A 23,503-nucleotide genomic window follows, 5' to 3' on the forward strand; every position below is an offset into this window, starting at 1 on the left:
CAGGTGTCCTGACTTTATTCCTGAGCTTTATCTCTGTTTGGGACTGATTACTGGTTCCGTGAGCCTCACCTGTCAAAGGTTTGCCACAGAAGGGCTGTAAAGCCCTAGTACTCCTGTGGCTGTAGACACACCTTCAAACACAGTATCCGTTAAGCAATGTGATCGTGTTTGAGTGGTTCAAACACGGGCATCTCCATCGTGCTGCCCAACACTTTATGTGACTACTGCACGCGAAGCGTTCTGCTGTGATGCAATACTTAGAGGATTCATAGCTGTGATTTTTCACACCAAAGCAGGTCCCTCTCAAGCAGCAGAATATGAGTTATGAAAGCCTCACTTCATGAAATGTGCTCTACAAATGTTCTGTATAGCTTCATGCACTACTTTTCTTTAGTTTTTCTTCAGAGAAGTAAAATAAGCTCTGTTAAATGGTTGGATCATACTAGGGGTGGCAAAGTATGGCATTTCTATCAAGCCTGTTTTAATACACCTGACAGTTCAATTAACAATTATTAGCCAAAAATATCCTCAGCTAGGAAGCTTAATAATTGGAAATTAACTGTAACTGCCTGGAACTCTCATCTTTTCCTCTGCTCCATAGTTTCTTATGCCTAGAATCTTACCACAGTTCTTTAGGATTGTAATTATGTTCTGTTGTACAGGAATATACAAAAGGTTGTTTTATTTAAGTGAGAGGAAAATAGTATATTTCTAATCTCAAGTTTAAATGAACCATAAACAAATTTAGAATATTGTTATGACTATTTTAAACACTGCAAATCCAAACAGGCAAATCTTTTACTGTGTGAATATATGTGAATATATATGAATATGTGAATACATATTGTTAAACTGAGCAAATGAGGTTAAAATGAAGCTTCTTTGTAAATCCTATTTCAAATCTTTTCTTTGTTACTAATTCTCACAATCCAGGAGGAATGATATCCAGACTATATGAGAGATCAAAGTCCGGTAGTGTTTGAGCTTCTCTTCCCTGATAAATAGGCTATGTCTCAACTTCTATTGCTTCTTGCTGTTCTGCTGTGTTTCCAAAGGACTAAATTTCTGTTTAGCTTTTATGTTCAAAAAAAAAAAAAAAAAAAAAAAAAAAAAAAAAAAAAAAAAAAAAAAAGAAAAAGAAAAAGAAAGAAAAAGGTAGTTTCAGGTAAGAGACAACTAAAGCCAGAAAATATGTTAAACTTGACTGTTACAGTCTTAATCTGCATGATCTTAGATTCTGTTTCAACAAAATTCTTTCTTTCTTTCCCTGGTGATTCTGGAGAAGGATGTGCAAGTTCTTGTTCAATCTTGCTACCGGCASATTTTTTACTCATAAAGCAGATGAAAAGTTTTGCCTCTCCTCTAATGGTTTCATATATACCAAACCACTGTGACATCTTGCCTTCAGACTTTCCACGGCTCAGAAAGATTYGTGAAGGCCTTTGCAGCAGCAGCTGACCATCTTAGGTGGTACAGAGCTGGCCTCTAGCTTCACCTCAACAACAGCCTTTTTAAGAATAACTTGCTTGAATARTTTGAGCTGTTTTCACAGCTATCTTATTCTTTGAGTTCAGTGATGAACAAACAAGCCCTGAGTGAATGGGATTCTTCAGTAGACCTGTAATGACCCGCAGTCACAGTTTATGCCTCTGAGGCTCACCTCCAGAATTTATTGTGTTTTCTGGAAACTATTCTATCCCGTCATTTGAACTTGCATGACTCGGGTGGTGGCATATACCTGCACTGCTGATTCCTCTTTTATTTGCATCCTAGCATCCTAGCATGGCTTCAGACAGTCCAGGCAGTGTAAGAAACCATTCCACTCTCCCTGTTTGTCTCCAGCAAGAGACCAGACAGCTGTTTGTCTCCAGCAGATCCAGACAGCTCTTTCCTTGCCTGGGTGTACTTAGCTCGTCTGTGAGCAAAGAGCCTTCGGTCTCTAAATTTCACTTCAGTATACTGCAATGTCAGYTTACGCTGTCATTTCGCTTTAACTTCCAAAGGCAACATATTAAGGTATTTATAGACAATACTCCTAAATTGTACTATATAAGCAAATATAGTGAATGGAGTCTTGTGTCAAGTATGGTGACATGTCTTCCATGTGCCCTGAAACAGATGAGTTTTGAAATTAGTACGTCCAACATCARAGTCACTTGTTAACAATCTTTTTGTCAGCAACCCAGATAAGATAAAACATCTGAATCTTTTTGCCAGATTAAGCGGGAGTTTGAAAACTGTATTCCCCAAAAGCACTCTGGAGTTATCAGGGTTGGGAGCGGTCTTGCTTTAAGTCTTCCACAAGGTGACTGTATATGCACAGGCAAGCATTTGAAGAAAAAGCAACAGTTACTGATCAGTCCTTGGCAGTACTTAATGTCTGTTGAACATAAGCAAGCATGTCAGACTTCACAACTCCCAGCTTTCATATAGCTTCAGACTCCTTTTGGCTAAAAAGATGTTGAACTAGAAAAAGAACTAGGGGCATAAAATTCACTTTGCCCTTTCTATGTCATATTCAAAGATCAGGAAGAAATGTGAATGTTTGCCTTGGAACAGCTAGGATTGAAAGTGTCTTTAAGTGTGTGGTAAAAATGCATATCTGCCTTGTCTATATATCTAAATTTGGCACATTTATTTTCTACACAGACGAGGAATTAATATTACAATGACTAGATGGCTTTCTGAGATCCGCTGAGATCCATTTGGTCAAATGGATCTCAATCTCATTTGCTATGGAAGTAATCTTCCTTTTGCACAATTTTTGAGTCAAAAGTTTATACAACTTGTGACCTGAAAATGTCTTGGCAACTTTATTTTCCTAATTTGAAGTTATTCATAACTGCGCCCTTCTTACTACAAAGCTTTGTAATCTGGTGGATTGATGATTAGAAATCAGATAATATAACTCCTTTTTCTGGATCACTTACTGTAAACACAGCAAGTTGTGCCTCCTTTTTAAGTACTTTATTTTGATTACAGTTAGTTTAAASCATTAATGCTGCGGACTGTTATGTTTCCAGGAGAAAATGCTACTTGTACCTTGATCCATATACACCTATTTCATGTCCTAGTTTTTATCAGTCTGACAGAATTCTCCTGTTCTTTTGGGGGATGATGACCAGGTAGGGAGGGGGTTGAACTAGGATTGAATTAATTTATTTACTAAATCATAATTTACCCAGTGTAATAAATCATACATGTAGATACTATAATCCTGCAAGTCATGTTGACTGAGAAAATATAGGAAACTGTTTCTCACCTCTCAATTTGACCCTATGTACCTACACACCTGGTTTTTCCCTAGAAGGTCTAAGACCTAGACTCTATGTGCCATTTTCTGTCCAAATGCTGTAAAAGTGGTCTGCATAGGCACTGTGGCCATTCGTCTGGGATTCCCAGACATCTAAACTACCCTGGCTGCCAGAGTGTGTAAACTGCCACTGACAACAGTACAGCAATAATTATGTCTAAAAGCAGGAGTCTGTTGCCAATACTGGTAGGGGTGGCAGGCTGGACTGACCACGCATTTGATATTCTTACCTGTCTTGCATTTACCATATAGATTAACGCTCAATTTTCCAAACGTATGTATACAATCAATAGCTGAAAAAATGGAAAGGCAAGGCTCTTGCTTTTAAATTATTCTTCAGTTCCACACGTGGAAATTTTTCACTACTTTGTTAATTACATGATTTTATAATTCAGAAAATGTATGTATTGAACATGCTTCCAATCAACAATATAAAAAGGAAATGAGGTTATCATGAGCAAATATATTTTTAGGTCACCAAAGAGTAAGTGAGTTTTGTTATATTTGGACTATAAGAAGTTTTTTTTTTCCTACAGATCTACTACATTTGCTTGAAAATTAAAAGACAAGTCAAATGTTTATTAGGCTTGTGATAACATGTAAGCACTTTGCTCAGGACTTTAGTCCCTAACTTCACCATTCCGCACAGAGGAAAAGCAGTTATTTTTCTGTTTTCCCCTGAGCCATCAAGTTGCTGAGTGGCCTGTTCTCTTGATCTCTACTTCACATCATTTAGAATATAGACACTGACTTCCAGATATTGGAATAGATAGATTTTGGGCAGGCTGTATAATTTGTAGGTGTATTGCCAATGATACTCATAATTTCTTTTGTATAAGGGGCTTGCCGTATGCTACTCTCTTACCTAACTCGCGCTTAACTAATCAAGTGCTGTTTATTTTCTCTAGGGAAAATTTGATGCCTGCTTTTAATCCAGGTGTCTAGGCAAAGTTGTGTAAAATGCATCACTTAATATTAGTTCTGGTGGAGGAAGGCATTTCTGGAAAGAAAGGTGGAATATTAAATTTCCAATTCATTTGCATAGTAAATAAACTTTATTTAATATAGACAAAACAGGTTTGTATTGGCAATTATATGGAGTATTTCGTTTTAAACAGTTGACATCATTTAGAAGCCAAGAGCTTTAGTGTAATTATTCATTATAAACAGCTAATAAATTTATTGGTCTCACACTTCATAAAAATGAATCTGTATGTCTGAAAACCGGTAATGACACACACCGTTCTACTTTTTCATAAGCAATTTAATTGCCTTTGCCTTTGGTGCGGTGATGGACACTGAATGCTATAATATCATTAACTGCATGACAAGAAACTGAGTTGCAGACTACAGGGACAAGAGCTTCAATACAATCCAGTATATTAAGATGTTAATAATGTAATTATAATTTATAAGGTTTATAATTTGAATGTGATACTGCAGAACCTACTTTCTCAGAAGAAGAGACAAATTGCACTTGGTCGTGATAAAGGCAAATTGTGACGGATTGCATTGTTATTATTTTGCCTGGGTTTTACTTTTTATTATCGATCATTCCTTATTGATTTGAAGGAAATTAGGGTACAGAGATGTGAGGAGAGTACGTACAGCTGAGTCTTGTCCCAGAATAGATTTCGAATGTCCAGCAAAACCTGGATGCAAGATCTAGACGTAGTGATGTTGAAACCAAAAATGTCCTATTTACTCTAAATGCAGAGAGGGTGTGTAAATTAAATATAAATTACACACTCAAAAGACATGAATTCTATGAAAAAAAAATGAAAACATCAAGTTCTGTGAGGTTAGCTGTTTCTTTAAGAGATTTAATTGTTGGATTTACGTGGCAAAAACAAGTTTTCACGTTTTATTATCTGTCAGAATGGCCTTAAGTATTAAAGCTAATGCTCTAACACACTAGTACATAAGTATTTATCCTACTTTGAAATTTTGTATTTTTTACAAGGTGCTAATTGTACTGAATCAAGTTGACAAAACTGCATAATTTTTAGGTTAATATTAGCATAATCCTACAGTTCAGTGTTTAGCAGCAGCAGAGAAATAAAGATTGCTCAGTACTTTTGCAATATGAAGAGCAACACTGTATGTCGCTAACAGTTATAATTTCCATAGCACAGATCATGACTTTTAGGAAGGTTTATCATTAATCACATTTTTAATAGTGAGTGCCAACTGGCTTCTAAGTATAATTTTCCTGTGAAGTTTTGCTGCAGCAGAACATATCATAGAAATGGATTTCATTGTTTCAAAATATCAAGGAATGAGTTCCAGCGTAGTTACAAAATTAAGATTATTTGCTTGTACCCTAGCTCATGTTTGTGACTATCCATCATTCATAGGTCTTTTTCTTTATATCTTCTACCACCGCAAGGCTTCTCCAAAAGACTAGTCTTGGGACATGTTTAATCACAATGTATAGAGTTCCACTGAAAGCATACCTGCACTAGGATTTGTAATTTTTTTGTACACTGTCAKGTACTATACTGCCAAAGAATATCAGATTTTGCTTACAGCTAATCTGATGGGGTTTTTTCCCTAGTCAAGTCCAAAGATTTAGTAGAGTAATAATCTTTGAAGGAGAGAAAGCGCCAGTGTTTTTATGGCTGATTGTAAATTGTGCTACATATTTCCTCAGCAGTTCTCTTTGATTGCTTTTTGCMTTCGAGAAGCAAAATAAATCCATTATGGGCTACTGAGAAAAAGAGGAAATTGCTCAGATTGAGTTTAGCTCACCAAGCCATTGCTGAATGTGTTCCCTTCTGGAGGGGTATAGGTATATCTATAGGTACTGACAACCTATAGAAAAGGTTAGGCAGGTGTACTGGTTGCTTTTCGCTTGTCAATTCTAGCATATATTCAAATTAGAGGAACAGAGGATCATGCTTCAGAGCTCATCTACAATGCTTAAGCCCTTTACAATGTATACGTAAGTAATATTGTGTAGCCTGTAGTCCATACACAATCTTATGCTTGGCTTCGGGGTACCCTACAATATCTTCTCAGCAAGCATAGGCTGGGGAAAACAGGACAGGATAGCATGTCAAAGAGGAAAAACTGCTAAGATATCAAACTATCACCTAATAGCCAAACCATCCCAGCACGTGTCCGTCAAAGGAAAGAGATTAAGTAGAGGAAGAAACAGGTGAATGGATGCACCGGGTTTTTCCAGCTCAGTATTTTGTCTCTGACAGCAACCAAGAGTATAAGAATTGCAAGGCATGTGATGGTACTCTCCTAACCTCCTAATTGGGTGGCTGGGGATTCCTGAGGAAGAGATGGTCTTTTCGAGTTTTCAGTCTTCAGAGGATTTCTCTTTCATGAACTCAACTTATAATTTTTTATCATCCGCAGTCTGCTGTGCAAGGACTTTAACATCTTAGCCACTCAATGTGCGGAGTTAATTAGCTTTCTCCTTCCATGGGTTTTGAAATTGCCACCTGTTAACAGGTCTGCGAATGTTAAAAAAAAAAAAAAAAAAAAAAAAAAGGAGAGAGAGAGAGAGAGAAAGGGAAGGAAAAAAACCATCTCCTTTAAATTTTAAAGAGCCGTTCAAAGTATTACTGAGAAATTACACAGCTATAGCAGTGACTGCTCTCACTAATGTATGCAAAGGACATGTATGGTCCCATAAAATGTGGTGTGAGCAGGAAGGTGCATGGCGATGATCCCCTTTCGCCACCTGTTTGGAATGGAGCTACTTCTGCGCCGGAGTCCTGGATGCAGCAAGGACTGCATTTTCTTATCAGYATAACAGCAGCTGAATACAGCTAATTGCTCAGGGAATGTTGACTTTTAATGTGTTTGCCTGTCCATAAGTTCCCTCTGCCTTTTTACTGATGTTTAATGTTGGTTTTACTTTATCTTTTACTGTACTGAGGGCAAAATTTTTTTTCCAGGATGTGAACAGTAAGTATTAGTAAGTTCTAACTATGCATGTTTCCCCACGGCAACTTTTCACTTTATTTCTCCTAATAACTTTTACTAGCCAAAGCGAGGGGAGGAAGAATGGAGATTCAGGTTTGCAACTGCTGGAATGCAGATATAGTGATGCTGATACCAACTCCTACTGCATTTTTGCATTTGAGCTTTTGGTAAACTTCCTCATGCTGAGAAGAGTAATTTCATTTTTTGAAGAATAGGAGGAAATCTGTTTTAAAGTAGTGGCTGAAATGAGAAAATGTACTGGATCAAAAATAAATAAAGATTTTAGCTATTATTTTCTAGGGGATTTTTTTAAATGTAAAACAAGATTTTCCATTTAATTCAGGTTAAGGTAGTTAAAAACAATTATTAAAGCTTGTCTGTCAGTTAGGGTTTTGCCTGGTTTTGGAAAATAAATTATAATAATGGAAAAATTGTCACAATCATTTTAATAAATTAGCTAGGCAAGTGACTGCCATTTTTAAGAGGCTCAATTTGCTTACAATGTCGCTAGGAAATGCAACATGCTTGGAAGATCTAGTACAGTTCATGCATTCACCTGTAACAAAATATAGCTGTCCTAAACATTAAATAGGAATCTACATGCACTTCTTCCCAGTAATTTGAACATATATAAGATTTTTTTCTGTCATTATGCAATAAAAAGAAKTAGACTACATTCAAGCTCATGGTTTGAAAATTGTGAAGTCGTCAGCTGACATTACTTGATAAAGAAGGAACAATTCAAAGGACACAGTTGAGAGGGCAAAATCAGTAACAAATACCTGGACTACCTGAAGGAAGGAGAAGTGAGGCATAGAAGAAAAYTGTGGTGATGCAAGATCTTATATTCATATCTAAGATGTTTCATAACTATAATATTTTTAACACTTTTTGAGGTGTATTTTTTCAAAAGAAACTCCTCTAATGAATGCAATAACAATATTTGGAGTGCAAGATCTCTGCTTAATGTTGAAAGATGTTTTGCAGTACTTATTTTCATGCCTCAGTTACAAAATCCCAACAATTGCTATGTCTAGAAGTTACTATAAAACTTATAGTATCTTTCTTTCTTAAATAGATCCAGGTTTTGTGTATTTTATTTCTTTATCTTTTCAGACAGTTTCTTGGTTGATAAGACTGAGTTCTAAAATAAAATCTATGGGAACTCTATTTAAATTACAGCTTTATAGTATACTAAAAACTTACTTCAGCTTTCATTATAATCAACAAAGATTACATTGACTTACATTGACTTCAAGGGAAAGGCAATAAGCCCACAAAGCATAAAGGATTCATTACATAAAATACCTGCCACATTAAGTCTTTTTTCCGCAGATTCTTAGTTTTTTAACTAGTAAGACCATGTATTTTGAATATTATGAAGGATTATTTTGTCCCAGGCTGTATCTCTCTCCATCTTTACTTGGCATCATTATTGATGGCATGGCTGATTACTTGGTCATTCGGTCCTAAGCACTGGCATACTCTTTATCATGGCTTCTTTGGACAGCCAGTCGTATTAAAATCATTAAATAAACAAAAATATTCTGATCTATTCTGATCATTTTTATGTGTCCATTTCTAATAAAGCCAATTATTATAAAGTCATTAGTCATTTATTAGAATGGTTTGGCATGTGTCTTTAGACTGAGTAGGACTAAACAATAGCTATTGCAAACTATTAACCTCAGGACCCATGAATCAAGTTCTGTTTGAGGAACAAATAAAGTGATTCACTGGTGGTTAGGGGTCTACTCTTCTATGCAGGATTTAAACTCTGAACAGTCTGCTCTGTTCTTTTAAAATGTGTTTTTAAAAGTTGTAATCAAATAGTTACAATTATTCTTTTATCTTTATCATATTATGACCAAACCTCTAGAATAGTCTAATGGACATTCTTATCTCAACTGCTTTCTGTGATCAGCTTCTTTTAAAATAAAAATCATTGATGGAGATATTTAATTGTGCTTTTTTCTCTGTTTTCTATTTTCTCTATATTACAATTAGTGTAACAGAATAAGTACAAAGTTACCATTCAACTGTTTGCCCAATTTTATTTTGTATATTAATCAAAAGTGGTTACTTTTCGGAGTAAGAAATGCATATTTATAGGGGTATRTTCATCAAAATGAATCTTTTTGGTCTATCAGAAAAGGAGGTCTAGAGAAAAGTATATGTCCTTGTATAGATGGTTACAAAGGGATATTCATACTTTGTGGCATTAAAAGATTTTAAAACATGAAAAGCAAGCTGGAAATGTGTAACAAATTACAGGAAATAAAAAAAAAAATACATATGTTCTTCCAAGAAAGAAAAATGAAAATGAAATGGAAAACGTGAATGAGTATCTTTGTTGTCATCCTTCAGGTACATCCTAAAACTTGTTATAAGCCCACAAAGGAGGGTTATTTAACTAAACAACAGTAGCATGTTTAATGATGATCTGATAGTAAACTATCCTAGCTAATCTCTGATTAGTGATCACATTTCAACAGCAATCCAAAACATAGGATAACTGTATTCGTTAAGACATTGGCTATCCACAAAATACACAAATTCTGGCTTCATGAATACTTGACAGTGGCTAAAGCGAACAGATTTTGAATGAGAAAATTAGTAAGTTATTCTGGGCAAAGACAATTTAGATCTTTCCTGGGCCCTGGAGATACTTACACAGTCTTGTAGACTGCAGATGTGGTAGCAATTTTTTTCATCTTTGCTTATTATTTGAAACTCCATTTTTAAGATTTTAGTATTGTTTCAATCATCCTTATACTTCAAGTATTTTGATTTTTGCATTGCTATCTTCATCAAATAATCCGATTTAAGTGAAATATAGGCATATAAAAGAATAAAATAAAAGTAGAGGGAGTAGTAGAGTAAGGGGAAATTCCTTTGARGGGAGTTGCATTTTTATTGCAATAATAACAGATAGACATTTGTATCCATTGTGGGAGAAGGAGGTGGGCAGAAAAAAAAGGTTTCCGTTAGTAAAACTAGGGCAGAATTCTACTATATACTTGAATTTCTTTGGGACAGTTTTTCATCACAGCAGGTTTCATTAAAAATGTAGTCTTTGGCATCTGTATCACATATAATATTACRATTCATATTTCTACAAAAGTCCTTTAATTACAACAGGATCATGAGACTCAGGCTGGGAGCTAAGCACTTCAAGAAGGTATCTGTTGTTTTTTCATCCTCTGTCTTTCAATATGTCAGGTCAGGGGGATCTTTTAAGCTATTTTCTCTTCGAAAACAGAATGGAAAGCGATTTACATTCACAACACACAACTAGTGTGTTCAGTTGAAGTGAGTGATTGCCATGTTGGTAGCTACAGCAAATGCCTGAGATGTGATATGAGCTTTTCATCAGTAGTGGTGCTTTCTTCATGCTAGGATCTAAGCATATTGGCAGAGAACGATATCCACTTACCCTGTGGCCTGTAAGTGTTAAGCCTATGATGTGAATTATTGTGAACTAGTAAGGATTTTAATTTAAARGGATTTTTTGAGTCTTGGGGTTCATTTAAAACATAGGGAAGGATTAAAAACTGGAGAAGATACTGATCTGTGGCACATATGCTTAGTAACATTTTCAGTGGTTGGCAGTACTACCGTGTTTCYGTCTGATAGAACTAATAGAAATGTTAATACATCATGCCATCCAACTTACATATATTGTAACCCAAAACATTCAACATTTTTCCTTTTTTTTTCCTGTAATCAAATAAGGTATCAACAGGTAGTTATTTCTTCTCCTTTTATRCTTTTAGACGGTTTGACAAGTCTCTGGAAAAGTGGCGGCTTTTTCATTCAGACATGAAGAACTTTAATGACTGGCTGACTGAAACAGAGCAGAAGCTCTCAAGAGCACAGGTAGAAGCTGGAGACRTTGGCCATGCCAAAACCAACCAATTTCTCCAGGTATGATTTAACTAATCTATTTCCAGCTTGTTTGCRACAACTAGAAGTTTGCAGGTGTGGATTCTCTCTCTATATGACTTTACTGTTCAGCTGAGATGCGTTTCTAATGTTGACTACCCAGTGATAGTTTTGGTAAGATGTTTCTGTTGTTCTTATTAAGTAAGAATTTTGAGCAATTTCCTTTAACATACATTTAAAAAAATAAATAAAGTGTATGTTAAAATAGCATATTGCAGTACGCCRTGGTTAGAGATTTGGTTGGACTTTAAATAAAGTGTCCACTAATTTACATGTGATGTTTATGACCAGCAGAATAAAAGTATCAGGTTTTCTCTTTAAATCCTGTGGAAAAAATGTGATTAGCTATTAAGCTCAACAAGAGAGAGTCCATGGTTGCTCTTGCAGGTGTCTRTCTTGCTTATTTTGCCTGTTTCATGTTCTAATCAAAGATTCTTGAGGATACTTTTTTGTCAAGCGCAGAGTGACAGAATAGCCACTTAGTTCTTATGTGTCCAGTTCCAATTTGTATGCTTTTCGTCTTGCAAGCTCTTTGAGCATCATAAGGAAAATAAGAATTCTAGTTTCTTGGTAGTTTATTTCATTTTCCTTCTGTTTGATTGTAATTATAATGGGTATCAAGAATTAACTCCACACTGATGTTTTACAAGCTGACAGGTTCAGCTGAGTAAAATGGCTTGACTAAATCTCAAGATTCACGTTATAAAATACTACCTGTGCATAAGAAAAAAAAAAATCTGCTAAAATAATCACCATTTGTGCATATGAAGTACTAAATTGAATYACTGGATTTCAGGTTAAAAGAAGTTAGGTCTACATAATGTCATAGATACAGTTTTGTTCTGAATGCAAGAAAGAACTGATCTAAAGTGCACATAAAGGAGGGAATAACTGTACATGTTAGGAGTTATTCAACATCAATTTTGGAAAAATCTATTTCTATGTTCTCAGGGTGACCAAGTATTTTATATCCCTCTGAGCTAGACTCTTTGGCCTTCTACTATTCTACCTTTTGCCTAAGGTTAAAAAAATCCATGCCTTTTTGTTCTGAATATTTAAAGTTACCCTTTTAAGATTTATGTTCTCATTTCTTAATTGTAAAACTGCAGAACCAAAAAGCACACTATATCATTCTGTGCAAGTGTAAAAAATACTAAGTTTGAAGTAATATCTTGAGCTGAAAGAGTTAAAATAACAGAAAAATTATTTTTCAGTAGACGACTATCATCACTTTGAAAATCGAGTAGGTCAAAAAGTGTTATCAGTGAATTAAAGATGCTCTTTAATGCTCATGTAAAAGGTGACAGAGGTCATGTGTATTTCTAGACCCTTGAAATTTTGTAACCCTTTCCCTGTCCCATAGTTTTAACCATTTCTTTGAAAAACACATAAAATACTTAAGAATTGAGTATCTGTATGATAGTAGTACTGTGGCCCACGTTCTTACCTTTTGTTCTGCTTGACCTCGTCTCTGTCAATCCTCTTTTCTGCTCTACGGTAGCTATCCTTGAGCAGCTTCAATGAGCACTTAGAAAAATCTTTCTTTCTACCTCCTTTCTAGCCCCTTTCTAAATTGATATTTTCTCTCTAAAATGAGGTTGATTTCTGAGGATGCCCAGACAAGGGTAAGATGTTCCAGAAGCATTAAAAATCCATTGGGTGCTAGGACATCCACAGTCCCAGTAGATTAGAAATATAATTTTCCTGTCATCCCTGAGAAAGAAGTTCATATTCAACTGAACATCCTACTGAAAGACCCTGAGATAATGTCCTGTCATACAGAAGCTCAGATTTCATTGTAGAACAAGACTGCTTCTGTTTTACATTTCTTTTTGATCTAGGCTCCTTCTCATCTGTTACCTATCTGTTATTTTCTTACAGAATATACAAGGATATATGCAAATTTGTCTGTATTATGTGTTTACAAGCTAAAAGCAAAAGTGAGGGGGGGAAGTAAGATATACTTTAAAGAAACCTTAAAACAAAGGTTTTAAATTTAATATGAATGGAAGAAGCTCATATAAGCTGGAAGAAAATGTCTCAATTTTTTGCTAACTTTTGAAAGTTGCTTTTGTTCTTTACTGAAAGAAAACCTTTTGAACATGTCTGCAAAAATGAATTTTTACCAAGTTTCTCCTTTTGCAATACATCAAGCTTTTCCTTTCTTCTTTTTTTCCCCTTGCATGAGAAATCCCAGGAACTCATGAATTTGTCCCTCAAAAACTTCATTTAAGTCAGTACGATTTTGACAAAACTTCTCTTCTGATGAAAATTTACACAGTTTGAAAATATTCCARCCAACTGCAAGGATGAAGACCAAGTGTTAATTATTAGTATTTATGTGTGAAAGAATATTTACTCTAAAGTTTTCTTATCACCATTTTCTTCATTGATTCTTTGTCTTATGGGTTAGAAGAAAGAGTTTGTAGGTTACCACAGCGTATGTTAATAATGCAGTGTGAAATGAAAGTCTGTTGTTTGAAAAGTATTAGCTTCTCTGAGGCATACAGAAGATCACGAGAATCTCCATTAAGTTAAGCAGTTAAAACAGCTGAGCATTTTGACTTYGTAGATTAGCAACTTGTTTTATTAATGAGATCATGCTGGCTAGTGAACCATATTCAAAATTAACAGAATTTGTTTGAAAATGCTTTTACAAGCAAGTGAGTAGTCTTGTATTTGACAATTGAGAAAAAAATGACATTAAATGTTCTCRTGTGTAATACTAATTCTAGGTAGGACTGCTTTGTAAAAGTGAAGATTAATGCGTTCATTAACATTCAGTAAATACAAAGTCAAATGTTAATGTAAAATGAAACAGTCAACAGTACAATTAGGTGATTCTGTTAACATAGGCTAAAAGGTAATTACATTCTTCTAGATGGATTTTCTGTTTTTTTTCCTTTTTGCTACACAATGTAGTGAGATGATATTAAGTAACATTTATGCATTATATATATACTGTGAACAAAAACTAGTAATAGAATTGTTACGTTTCAGGTCAGTTCATTGTTGAATACTCTTATTGCGAATTTTTTGCTAAGACTTTTTGAGAGCAGAACTTTGGCTGTTGGAAAAGAAGGATCCCATTTCAGTCTTARGAAATTGTAATATGCTACATTTATAATTAGGAGATATAGTCTTTAAAAGGATATATTAAAGATAGTACATCACATAGTACCTTTGAAACATATTGAACTTTGCCTTGAAAGTAAAGATTTTTTTCTTTTTTTTTCTTTTTTTTTCCCTCATTATTCAGACTGAAAGGTTTTTCTGTATATTCACTGCTTAATGCTTGGAGACTTTCTTTGAACTAAATCACAGTCCTAGCACAAGAACGAGTGTGTATAAACTAAGTGCAAATGTCTCTATGGAAAAAGTTAGTTTTCTCTGTTCCCCRGTGTTTATCCCCTTCTGTACTTATATGCAGCAATTTTGTCCCCTATGGATCTCATTTTGATAAACCAAAACTGCAGTTTTCTAATCTGCTCTCATATGCTAAGATGTCGGATTGCCTAGCTATTTCTTATGTCTATTCCTCTTCCCAGAACACRAGTTCTTAAAACAGTGTGCGATTGTCCAACTGAGACATCATCAAAACCTTCATCGAGATTACTGAGACGATGCATTTTATGAGGGAATTTCCGTCTTACAATGGCTGAATGTTAGACTATCAATTGCCTTCATTTGCCTGAAATTTGACACGGCAGGGTCTTGCTTGTGCTCTGCCTTGTAGTCCCATTGTATATTCCATTTCATATGCAAAAAAATGTGCAGGTTGTATTGGAAATTAATGTGAGGTTAATATGCAGTGAGGAAGAGCAAGAGAATTTGTATTATGCTGCTTGTGTGTTCAGGCACCACAGATAAATGTTACAAGGACAGTTACAAAAAACAAACATTCTTCAGAACTGTTAGAACTGCACTGTCAAGTTAAGTTCCTGAATCATTACTTGGGAATTTAAAATGCGTATCCCTATTTCAGAAATACTAAACATCTAATGTATTTGTTACTTACATTGGTATTAAGAATTGGCCAGTGATCTGTCTCTAATTAGTACTGCTCTAATTAGTACTCTAGGTAGTAATTTGGGTTGCAAATTATCTTATAATTTTAGGTAGTGTTTTTTTAGTAATGAGAAACAACTTTTGACTCTGAATTTTAAAATGATTTCTTTGTGTTCGTGATCATTTGTTATGATTGTTCAATGATGAGTATTTCCCACTAAGCAGGCAAGGACTGAACTTTACACTTCCTTTTCTATAATTTCATTGTTTCAAAAATGATACTATTGCATAATTATGGCTTAATTTCCCAAGTATGTAATTCCATTTACACAAATAACAAAGATATTCTCTTTATTTTTAAGGTCACCAAAGTCCTTACAAATCAGTAAGACTGAAATTACCGGGAGGTGGTTTCATTAATTATCCCCAGCCTTCTGAGCGTACTGTAGATACCGAGTCGGCTCGTAGGTTACAGAAGGTCTCTGTTAGATTGATCGAGGATGGATCTGTTCAGCATTCTCAGCTTACAGAGCTATTGGAGCCTGCGAAAGGCTTGCCAGTGGCTCAGCCCTTCTCTGCACCTTCCTTCCACTGCACTATCGTGTCATGGACTTCACATTTTTCCCTTGCAGAAGCTGAAGCAAAAAAAGAAATACAAAAAACTAGAGCTTTAATGTTGAAAGTTATGGTCATGATAATAATCGCTCTCTTTTGTATTCAAATTAGATTATATGGATGTTGATGATTTAATAACCAAAAAAAAAATTTTTTTTTATAGTTCTTTCTGGAATACAGCTCATATGTAATCAGGGGATGTTTTAAAAGCAAACAAATGATTTAGTGCTTGAGACCACATATGTTCATACCATAAAAACACAGTGGTATGTAGGTGGATAATTTACTCTATGTTTTCCCATAAATACCAGCTTGTAAAAATAATATCTGTTATGTCATGATAGTGGATTTCATCTTTTAGACTTATCTCCTGTTTTGCTGAGTGATAAAAGTTAAACCACTAATTCATGATTTTCCTTGTTCCAGTATTGCCCTTTGGGTTAAAATCTACTGATGTTTTTGGTATTATGAAATATTTTCATATAAATAGTAGAAATATGGTAAAATACCCTTTAAGGCCAAAGAGATGTGTATGATTTCTTAATGATGCTACAACAGATAGAAGAGTATGGAGTGTAGAATTAATAAAATACAAATTTAGCATTTTTTAAAAGGAGTCTTTAATAATAATGATCATAGTACACTTTACAATGTCCTTCACATTGCAAGGGTATATCTGGCATTATCCTAGAAGGAATAGATTATGTGGATCATATTTTATTAATATCAAAAGCACCCAGTTCCCCTGTCACTATATTGAAAACAGATTCCACATTCCAGCCTTTTTTTTTTTTTCCTAATAAGGGCCTCTTTAGTACACTGTTAACGACAAAACGTGTTATGTTGGTAGAGAAAATGTTTTCTGAAGTTCAGATGTACATTACAGGGTTTTCAGAGTGGGAAAAATAACAGTACACTCTCTTCTGAAAGCAGAGAAAAGCTTAGGAAATCATCTACAATGGTCACTCTGAATGTATCAAAAAGAGTAGTGAGTTCCTATTAACAGTCCACTGTCAAAAGACTGGAAATATTTCTAGGAAATCTTGCATATTACAATGTATCGCAGTGTTCTGTTCCAAATTTGAGTAATATTTTGATACGGTTTAAGTGACAGGAAACTCAGATCAATTGACCACATACATATTTTATTTTTGAAATTGACTTAATTGTAGCATTTTTAAAGTAGAACTAAAAGAAAATGTAATGTATTCTTAGGATTTTTTTTCATTTATGAAACGAATATCAGAAGGCTAAGGCATAAAATTAGGTCTTTAATTAACAGCCAAAGTGGTTCAGATTTCTGATCACAGTTCATTCAGTCTTGGAAAATCCCATGAAATTTGTGTAGTATGCACAGATGAACTTCGCCCTTGAGGAAAATGCTTCTTTTGCAGCTGAAAGTTACCATCATCTAGTATATTCATCCACTAGATGCATTGTATTTACACAATAAATAACAAGACTTCGAATGTAATTTGATAGTAGCAATGGAAAGAGTTCTCTTTCAGCTGATAAGGGAAGGATATCACAATTCCTGGTAGAATATTTTCTTCTTATGACAGGTAAAATATTAAACAATATGGTAATCTTCAGAATTTCTGGATATATTCATTTCTGGATATATAAGCTAAAAACTTTCTTTTACTGTGTAAAAGATTTGTCACAGTTGCTGCTGCTGTTAATGGCAGTAATGAAATAATGAAAATGGCAGAAAAATAGCTTATCCTGAATTTATAGTAACAATGTTTTCTTGTCATGTTGAGCTATAAAAAGTATTATTTCATAATTATATTATTTAATTCTTCTGCACTGCTTCTACATTATTCTTCATTCCTAGTTTGTAGTATCTACTAAAACTATTAAGAGTTTTTAGGCAATTTGTTTTTAATGCTAGTAGGACATTTAAATGTCTGAAGGCTATAAATAATATTTAATTTAATTTAAGYAGCTCTAAACTTAGATTTAGTTCTGCCAGCTCTTGCACCGATAAATAACAATTGCTACCTTATATTCAGATTTTATTGTAAATCCTGACATTGTTTATTCAGAAAAACAGATCTCTTAAGAAATTTATTAGGATGCATTTTACAAACGTTTCATCATGAAACTTTTTCAAATTACTGTTTGCACACACAGATGCATAGTCTGAACTTTTCAACCGATATAATTTTTATGCATGCCATGAATGAGCAAACATATTCTTCCTCTTTCTTGAAGAAAACAAAGTTCTTGGACTGGAACAGTCAGACTTCTTGGTACTTTATTCTGACTGCCTCACTTCTCGAGGATTAATTCTCGCCAAATCAAGTGGGTTGTAAAGTACTGGCCCGCAGGGATCCTGAGAGAACAAGGGAAGGCAACTGAGGTTTATGTCCACTTCAGAAACATTTTGTGTGTGTGTATAAAACATAAAGGAATGGAGAACAAAGTCTTTCATGTAAATTAATTTGAGCTATTATTTTGGACACTCAGTGTACATGTAAGGATAATACACTTTGGGTTCAGCAGACTGATTTACGCTTTTGCCATGGTATGGACACAATTAATCTGATGTATCCAGAAAGTACTGGGCAATGAGTGACTGAATGAATTACTGCTTTGAAGGAGGATTAAATTAGTTCTTTTACCTAAGAAAATATTAATCTAGTTTGCTTCCATGAGTCCATCAAAAGTGATTCTCAGATTGCATCACTAAACACTGTGGCATAGGACTAAGTCTGCAGGTATCGCTGCAAAGATCTGAAGGTAAAACCACGCAGTACAGACTCTTGAGAGCTGAGTTGTGTGACTTAACGACTGCTCAGCCTGGAAGTCTTCCTAGGTCTTCTAACATGAATGATCAGGTAGCCGTTAAAAATTCCTTACTTGAAACAGCTGGGGAAATGTAAGATTTGTTTTTGTACAAATGAGTTTTATAAATTCCTGTAAAGAGGTTTTGCTGTGGCCTTTTTCACAGATCAGTTTATTGATCTTATTTGGAACGTTTCATCCCAAGAGGTTTTGCAGACTTTATCCATCATATACAGCTTCTCAATGCCATCTTATTTTAGGCAAAAGCCATAAAGACATTATAATGGAGCACATTGGACAAGACCACAAGTTAGTGTCATATTGCTTCAGAACCACATCAACAAATCCTTTATGTTTACGTCGCTCAAACAACACTGTTAACATTTGCCCTTAACAAACCACCTAACATACTTCAGCTAAATTTACCCATCRTAACTGTGGGGCTGTGATGGACTCTCTTTAGTCTTTCACACGTAGGTGTTTTCAGTTTTAGAGTGAGTTCCTTGTCACTAAAAACCTTCACATGCACTTTTATGATTTTTTTATATAGGAAGGATCGAGGGAGTTGGGTGTGAGTTTGACAAGTGATGGGTGGACTTTGAAAAACAGACATTTTGACTGGACTATTTTACTATTTTTTGCTCATTTCAGACACACTTCTCAGTTCATTTATTTTCTATAATGTACTTTTATATTCAGAGGCAGAATAAAGGAGGCACACAAACAGTGGTAACGTGCTTGAGCTGTTTAAATAAAATAAGTACTTTTGCCTTACAACAAACCTCCAACATACTTTATTCCTACTTAATATTTGGGAGAGAGATTCATCTCACCAAAACAGATCCAGAGTAGGTATCTGTATCTGCGTGTGTAGTCCCAAACTCTCCTTATAGTCAAAGGAGAGAAATAGGTACCTCCGGGGTGAGTCACCCAACCTTTCTGAAATACCAACCAGAATATCTGCAAGTGTAATATGACAACATTCACTGTGTTAACTTCTCCAGAAAAAAAAGCATAATTCACATTTTATTGCTTAATTTTGTTTGTATCTTTTTTTAAAAAAAGATAAGATGAGCAGTCATGAAAAGATAACTTGAAAATTATTAAGAAAGAATTTGCTTCAGTTGTACCCCTTCCTCACTGCATATTTCATCAGATTTTGAATATTAAAGGTTTACTGGTGCTAGTGAACCAGCACTGATTCTGCTAGAATGCATTATAAGTAATGTGTTGATGCTGGAATAAATATATTTTCAAAATTGGGCAAGATGTTTTGTTACAGTACAGAGATTAAATTCACCGAATGTTTTACTGCATGTAGTAGGAGGAAAGAACGCCATTTAAATGAATCATATTTCTGGTTTGTTCTGTGAACACCAGAAGTATCGAAGCCAGAATTGCATCTTGTAAGGACTTGTAAGTTCCAACAGAAATGACCGCTGCCACTGGGGCCTGCCTAAGGTTTTCCTCTTTTGTGGGAATTCTCAGGTGTAAGGTGTAGTTGTAATGTTGGCCTGCAGTTGTACATGCAATTCATTTCTCTTTCAATATTAAAAAATCTTTAAAAATATATTATTTTAGGAAAACTTACGGTAGAATTTTAGGGCAAACATTGTATGCCCTATTGTATTTTTAGTTTAGAGTATCTGATCTGAATCCTTTTCTCTGTTATACTTCTACAAGCACCACAAGTGATATTAGCTAGTTAATCTTTTAAAAAGTGAACACAGTGCAAATATGCTGTGGCTTTTACGCAAAAATCTAAGCTTGCACTGGTTAAAAAATATGTGTGTGKGGGGGGGAGTATACACATATTCAGTTGTTACACAGTTGTTTCAACCTGGTTGACTTTTTGCAATGGAAGTGAGACCACTGTAGGAAAAATTCCTTTATTTTAATAGGCCTAAATATTTTGCATTTACTGAATGCCTTCTATTCTGATTTCAAATAATAATTCTCCTATACTTCTGATTAAAAAGAGAAATAAATATATTATGGATTGCCCCGCATATTCAGACCACTTGGCAACTTCCATTTTTATTGAAAGACTTAATAAAGTGTAAAAATGATGGATTATGGCAAAGTCTAGTTTATACATTAATTATCAGAGACTGTTATAATAATTATCCGATTATATTAAATTTGGGATGTTCAAACCTCAACTTTTTGCAAATTTAAAAATCAGTTCTTTGCATTTTTTAATGGAGGCAACAAACCCTTACACCATGTCAATCTATACTAGATTATAGGAATACTAGGAATATATTAGGGCGGCAAATATCTGCTAATTTCACAACATTATTTGAGGTGTCTCACAATATCCCCTTAAAAGAGGATAATCAAAATCACATATTATTTGTGGGTTTTGTGGAAATAAAGAGTGAGAGAGTATTCACAGAGGAGATGAACTGAACCTGGGCAAGGCTGTGATATTAAGGTAGTATTAGAAGGGAAGTTAAAATATTCAGAAAATAATTTGGTTGCATAATAAGAATCTTTTTGAAATGTGCCGTCCTGTGAAGAGCAGAGGATTCAGTGTAATTTCCCATTAGTGTGGTAGAAATGGGATCTATTATTCACTTGTGTTATATAAAATAGTTCATACAAGATTTATTTTACTGAGGGCTGGAAATAGATGCTAACTCTTTAAGATAGGTTGGGCAGTCAGTTTTATTTATTTTTCATTATTTGTTGCCATTGGATAAACTATATTCTTTTGCGATCCATAATAAATTTGTGTGTTCCCTTTTAGTAGCTAGACTCTAAATATATATTAATGCCTGCTCCTGCTTTCTTTCCAAGATAGCTGGCTATTTATCTTTCACGATGAAGCTAATCCAATGTCCCGTCGTTCTGTCCCTGCAGAAATCTCAAATGAAAACCAAATGTTATTCCATTCATTCAGCCTATGTGGAGCCATTAGATCACAGTTTATTTCTGGGGTGAGTGAGGAAAACTCAAAGTTCTGATAAACAAAATTTTTCTTCTGTACTTTAGCAATAAGCATGACACCCATCTGAAGTAATTTACGCAGGACATTTTCCTTTCAGCGGTTGTTTTTTGTAGCTGAAGTGGAAGGGATCTGTTCTATGTATTTTAAATCATTATGTTTAATGTAAGGGCTTGCTACTAAGTGCTTACATAATGTTTTATTGCTGTTATTTTAGTAAATTGAAGTTTGTGCTTTYAAGGGAAATTAAAACCCACAACTGGGGGCACTTTTTTATAATATATCTGTTTGGGACTAAAAAACAGTGTGGGAGACTTTTGCTTGTGTCTTCAAAGGCAAGATCCTTTTTTGAGTAAACTTCAGAAACAATCTGGTTTAGCAGAACTAACTTGCCAGAAACCAAGACTCTTTCTAACRCGTAACACCGACAGAATTCCTCAGAGCACTCCTAAACCATTCAAGAGCTTTTCGTCTTGAAGTAATGTGCCAGAATCCTAAGCACACATTAAAATCTGTTCCGAGTGAATGAGTGGTTGGTAGCTCGTGTCTAAGGGCGGCTGAGCAGATCGCAGAAACGGCTCCCACGGCACAAAGCGCGGCTGTGTTTTCTATTAGGTTGTAAATGCTTTAGGACGAGAAGTGTTACTCTCTATTTGTGCGCTGTCTGGTGCAATGGGGCCTCAGTTTTAAGAGCCGAGTCCTCTGTCAGGAGCTTGGAGCTAGAGTCATACGGATTGCAATCATTGCGTTTGTGATACGTACAGCGGACAGAATTTAGAGTAGGCAAAAAAAAAAGTATTTTGATTAGTTTTAGTGATTTTGTGATTTATGCTGATGATTTTATAACATTTTCAAAACAATACGTTACCTCAATTAAAGTGGAACTCTCTRGTGTATTGGGCATATTGAATGCACCACTGACAGTCTGTTTTGATTTTTAGAAGACACACCATTCTCATTTCTGATGACATGATRGTATGTTTTCTTTCCATGTCTTTTGTTAGCCCTTACATTACCACTGATTATCACAAGGTTTAGAGATGAAGAGCAGCTCACGCACCTGGGAATGTACCTTGTGATATTTCCATATCTTTTAGCTGCCTCAAATAAAGCCTCCTCTGATACTTTCCACATTTTCTATCACTACCCTATTTCATTACCTCTTTTATAACTGTAACGCCTTCAGTCACAGTTCCTGTTGCAGAAGACTGATGAAACCTTTTTCCAACCCTGCCTCAAGCAAGGGAAGCTATGTGAGGGTGCTTTTATATCTGAATGCTCTGCAAGGTGATAGAAGGAGTGATATCATTGCTTTGAATAACACAGCGACTTTGACAAATATCCAGTCAATGAAATTAGGCTGATAAAGACGGTATCTCTGTTTGAAAACACATTTTCTCTAAAAAAAAAAAATCATAAAAGTTATCAACTGTTAATTCTGATCATTTAATATTTTTGCTAGAGGAAATGATACTCTTTGGAGCAAGACAGTTTTGACGATTTGAAAATTCTCTATTTAGCATCATTAATCAATAAAGATTAAATATAGATAGTCTATATATATATATATATAGACCAAGAGTTTATTGTGTTATTGAGGGGCTTTTTTATGTCAAAACACTACGGATATGTTAAAATTAGTACTATTGTGTCTTTTATGATGGACTAGACTAATAAAAAGGGGAGTCTACTTTATGGCAGTTTACTATAAGAGGAGTAAATGTATCATCCTGATCATCATTTTAGTATATAAGTGAATGATATAAAAAGGAGTACATTTACTGTATCTTTTCCATTTCTCCAAAATCCTGAAAATCTATGCAAGAGGTAGTTCTGCAGAGGATAGTAAATATTTTATACTAATAAGTAAACCTTTGCTATTAAACTAAAAGGCAAAGGTTTTTTAATGTATATTTGTGCTTCATTTATGATTGAAATGC

At 34.7% G+C, this 23,503-nt stretch overlaps 1 protein-coding gene across 9 annotated transcripts in view; it reads left to right on the forward strand.

Moving 5' to 3' along the window:
- The window catches only part of DMD (dystrophin), a 1,137,868-nt gene that overhangs the window by 491,912 nt on the left and 622,453 nt on the right, over positions 1–23,503 (forward strand). For all 9 annotated transcript variants that reach the window (XM_085319436.1, XM_085319439.1, XM_085319437.1 and 6 more), the window contains one exon: positions 11,032–11,182. In XM_085319436.1, coding sequence (XP_085175562.1) covers positions 11,032–11,182 — 151 coding nt within the window. The remainder of the gene's footprint in view (positions 1–11,031; positions 11,183–23,503) is intronic.

This window comes from Rhea americana, unplaced genomic scaffold, assembly GCF_003343005.1.
Source record: "Rhea americana isolate MKP2758 unplaced genomic scaffold, rheAme1 scaffold_59, whole genome shotgun sequence".
Classification (NCBI taxonomy): Eukaryota; Metazoa; Chordata; class Aves; order Rheiformes; family Rheidae; genus Rhea; species Rhea americana.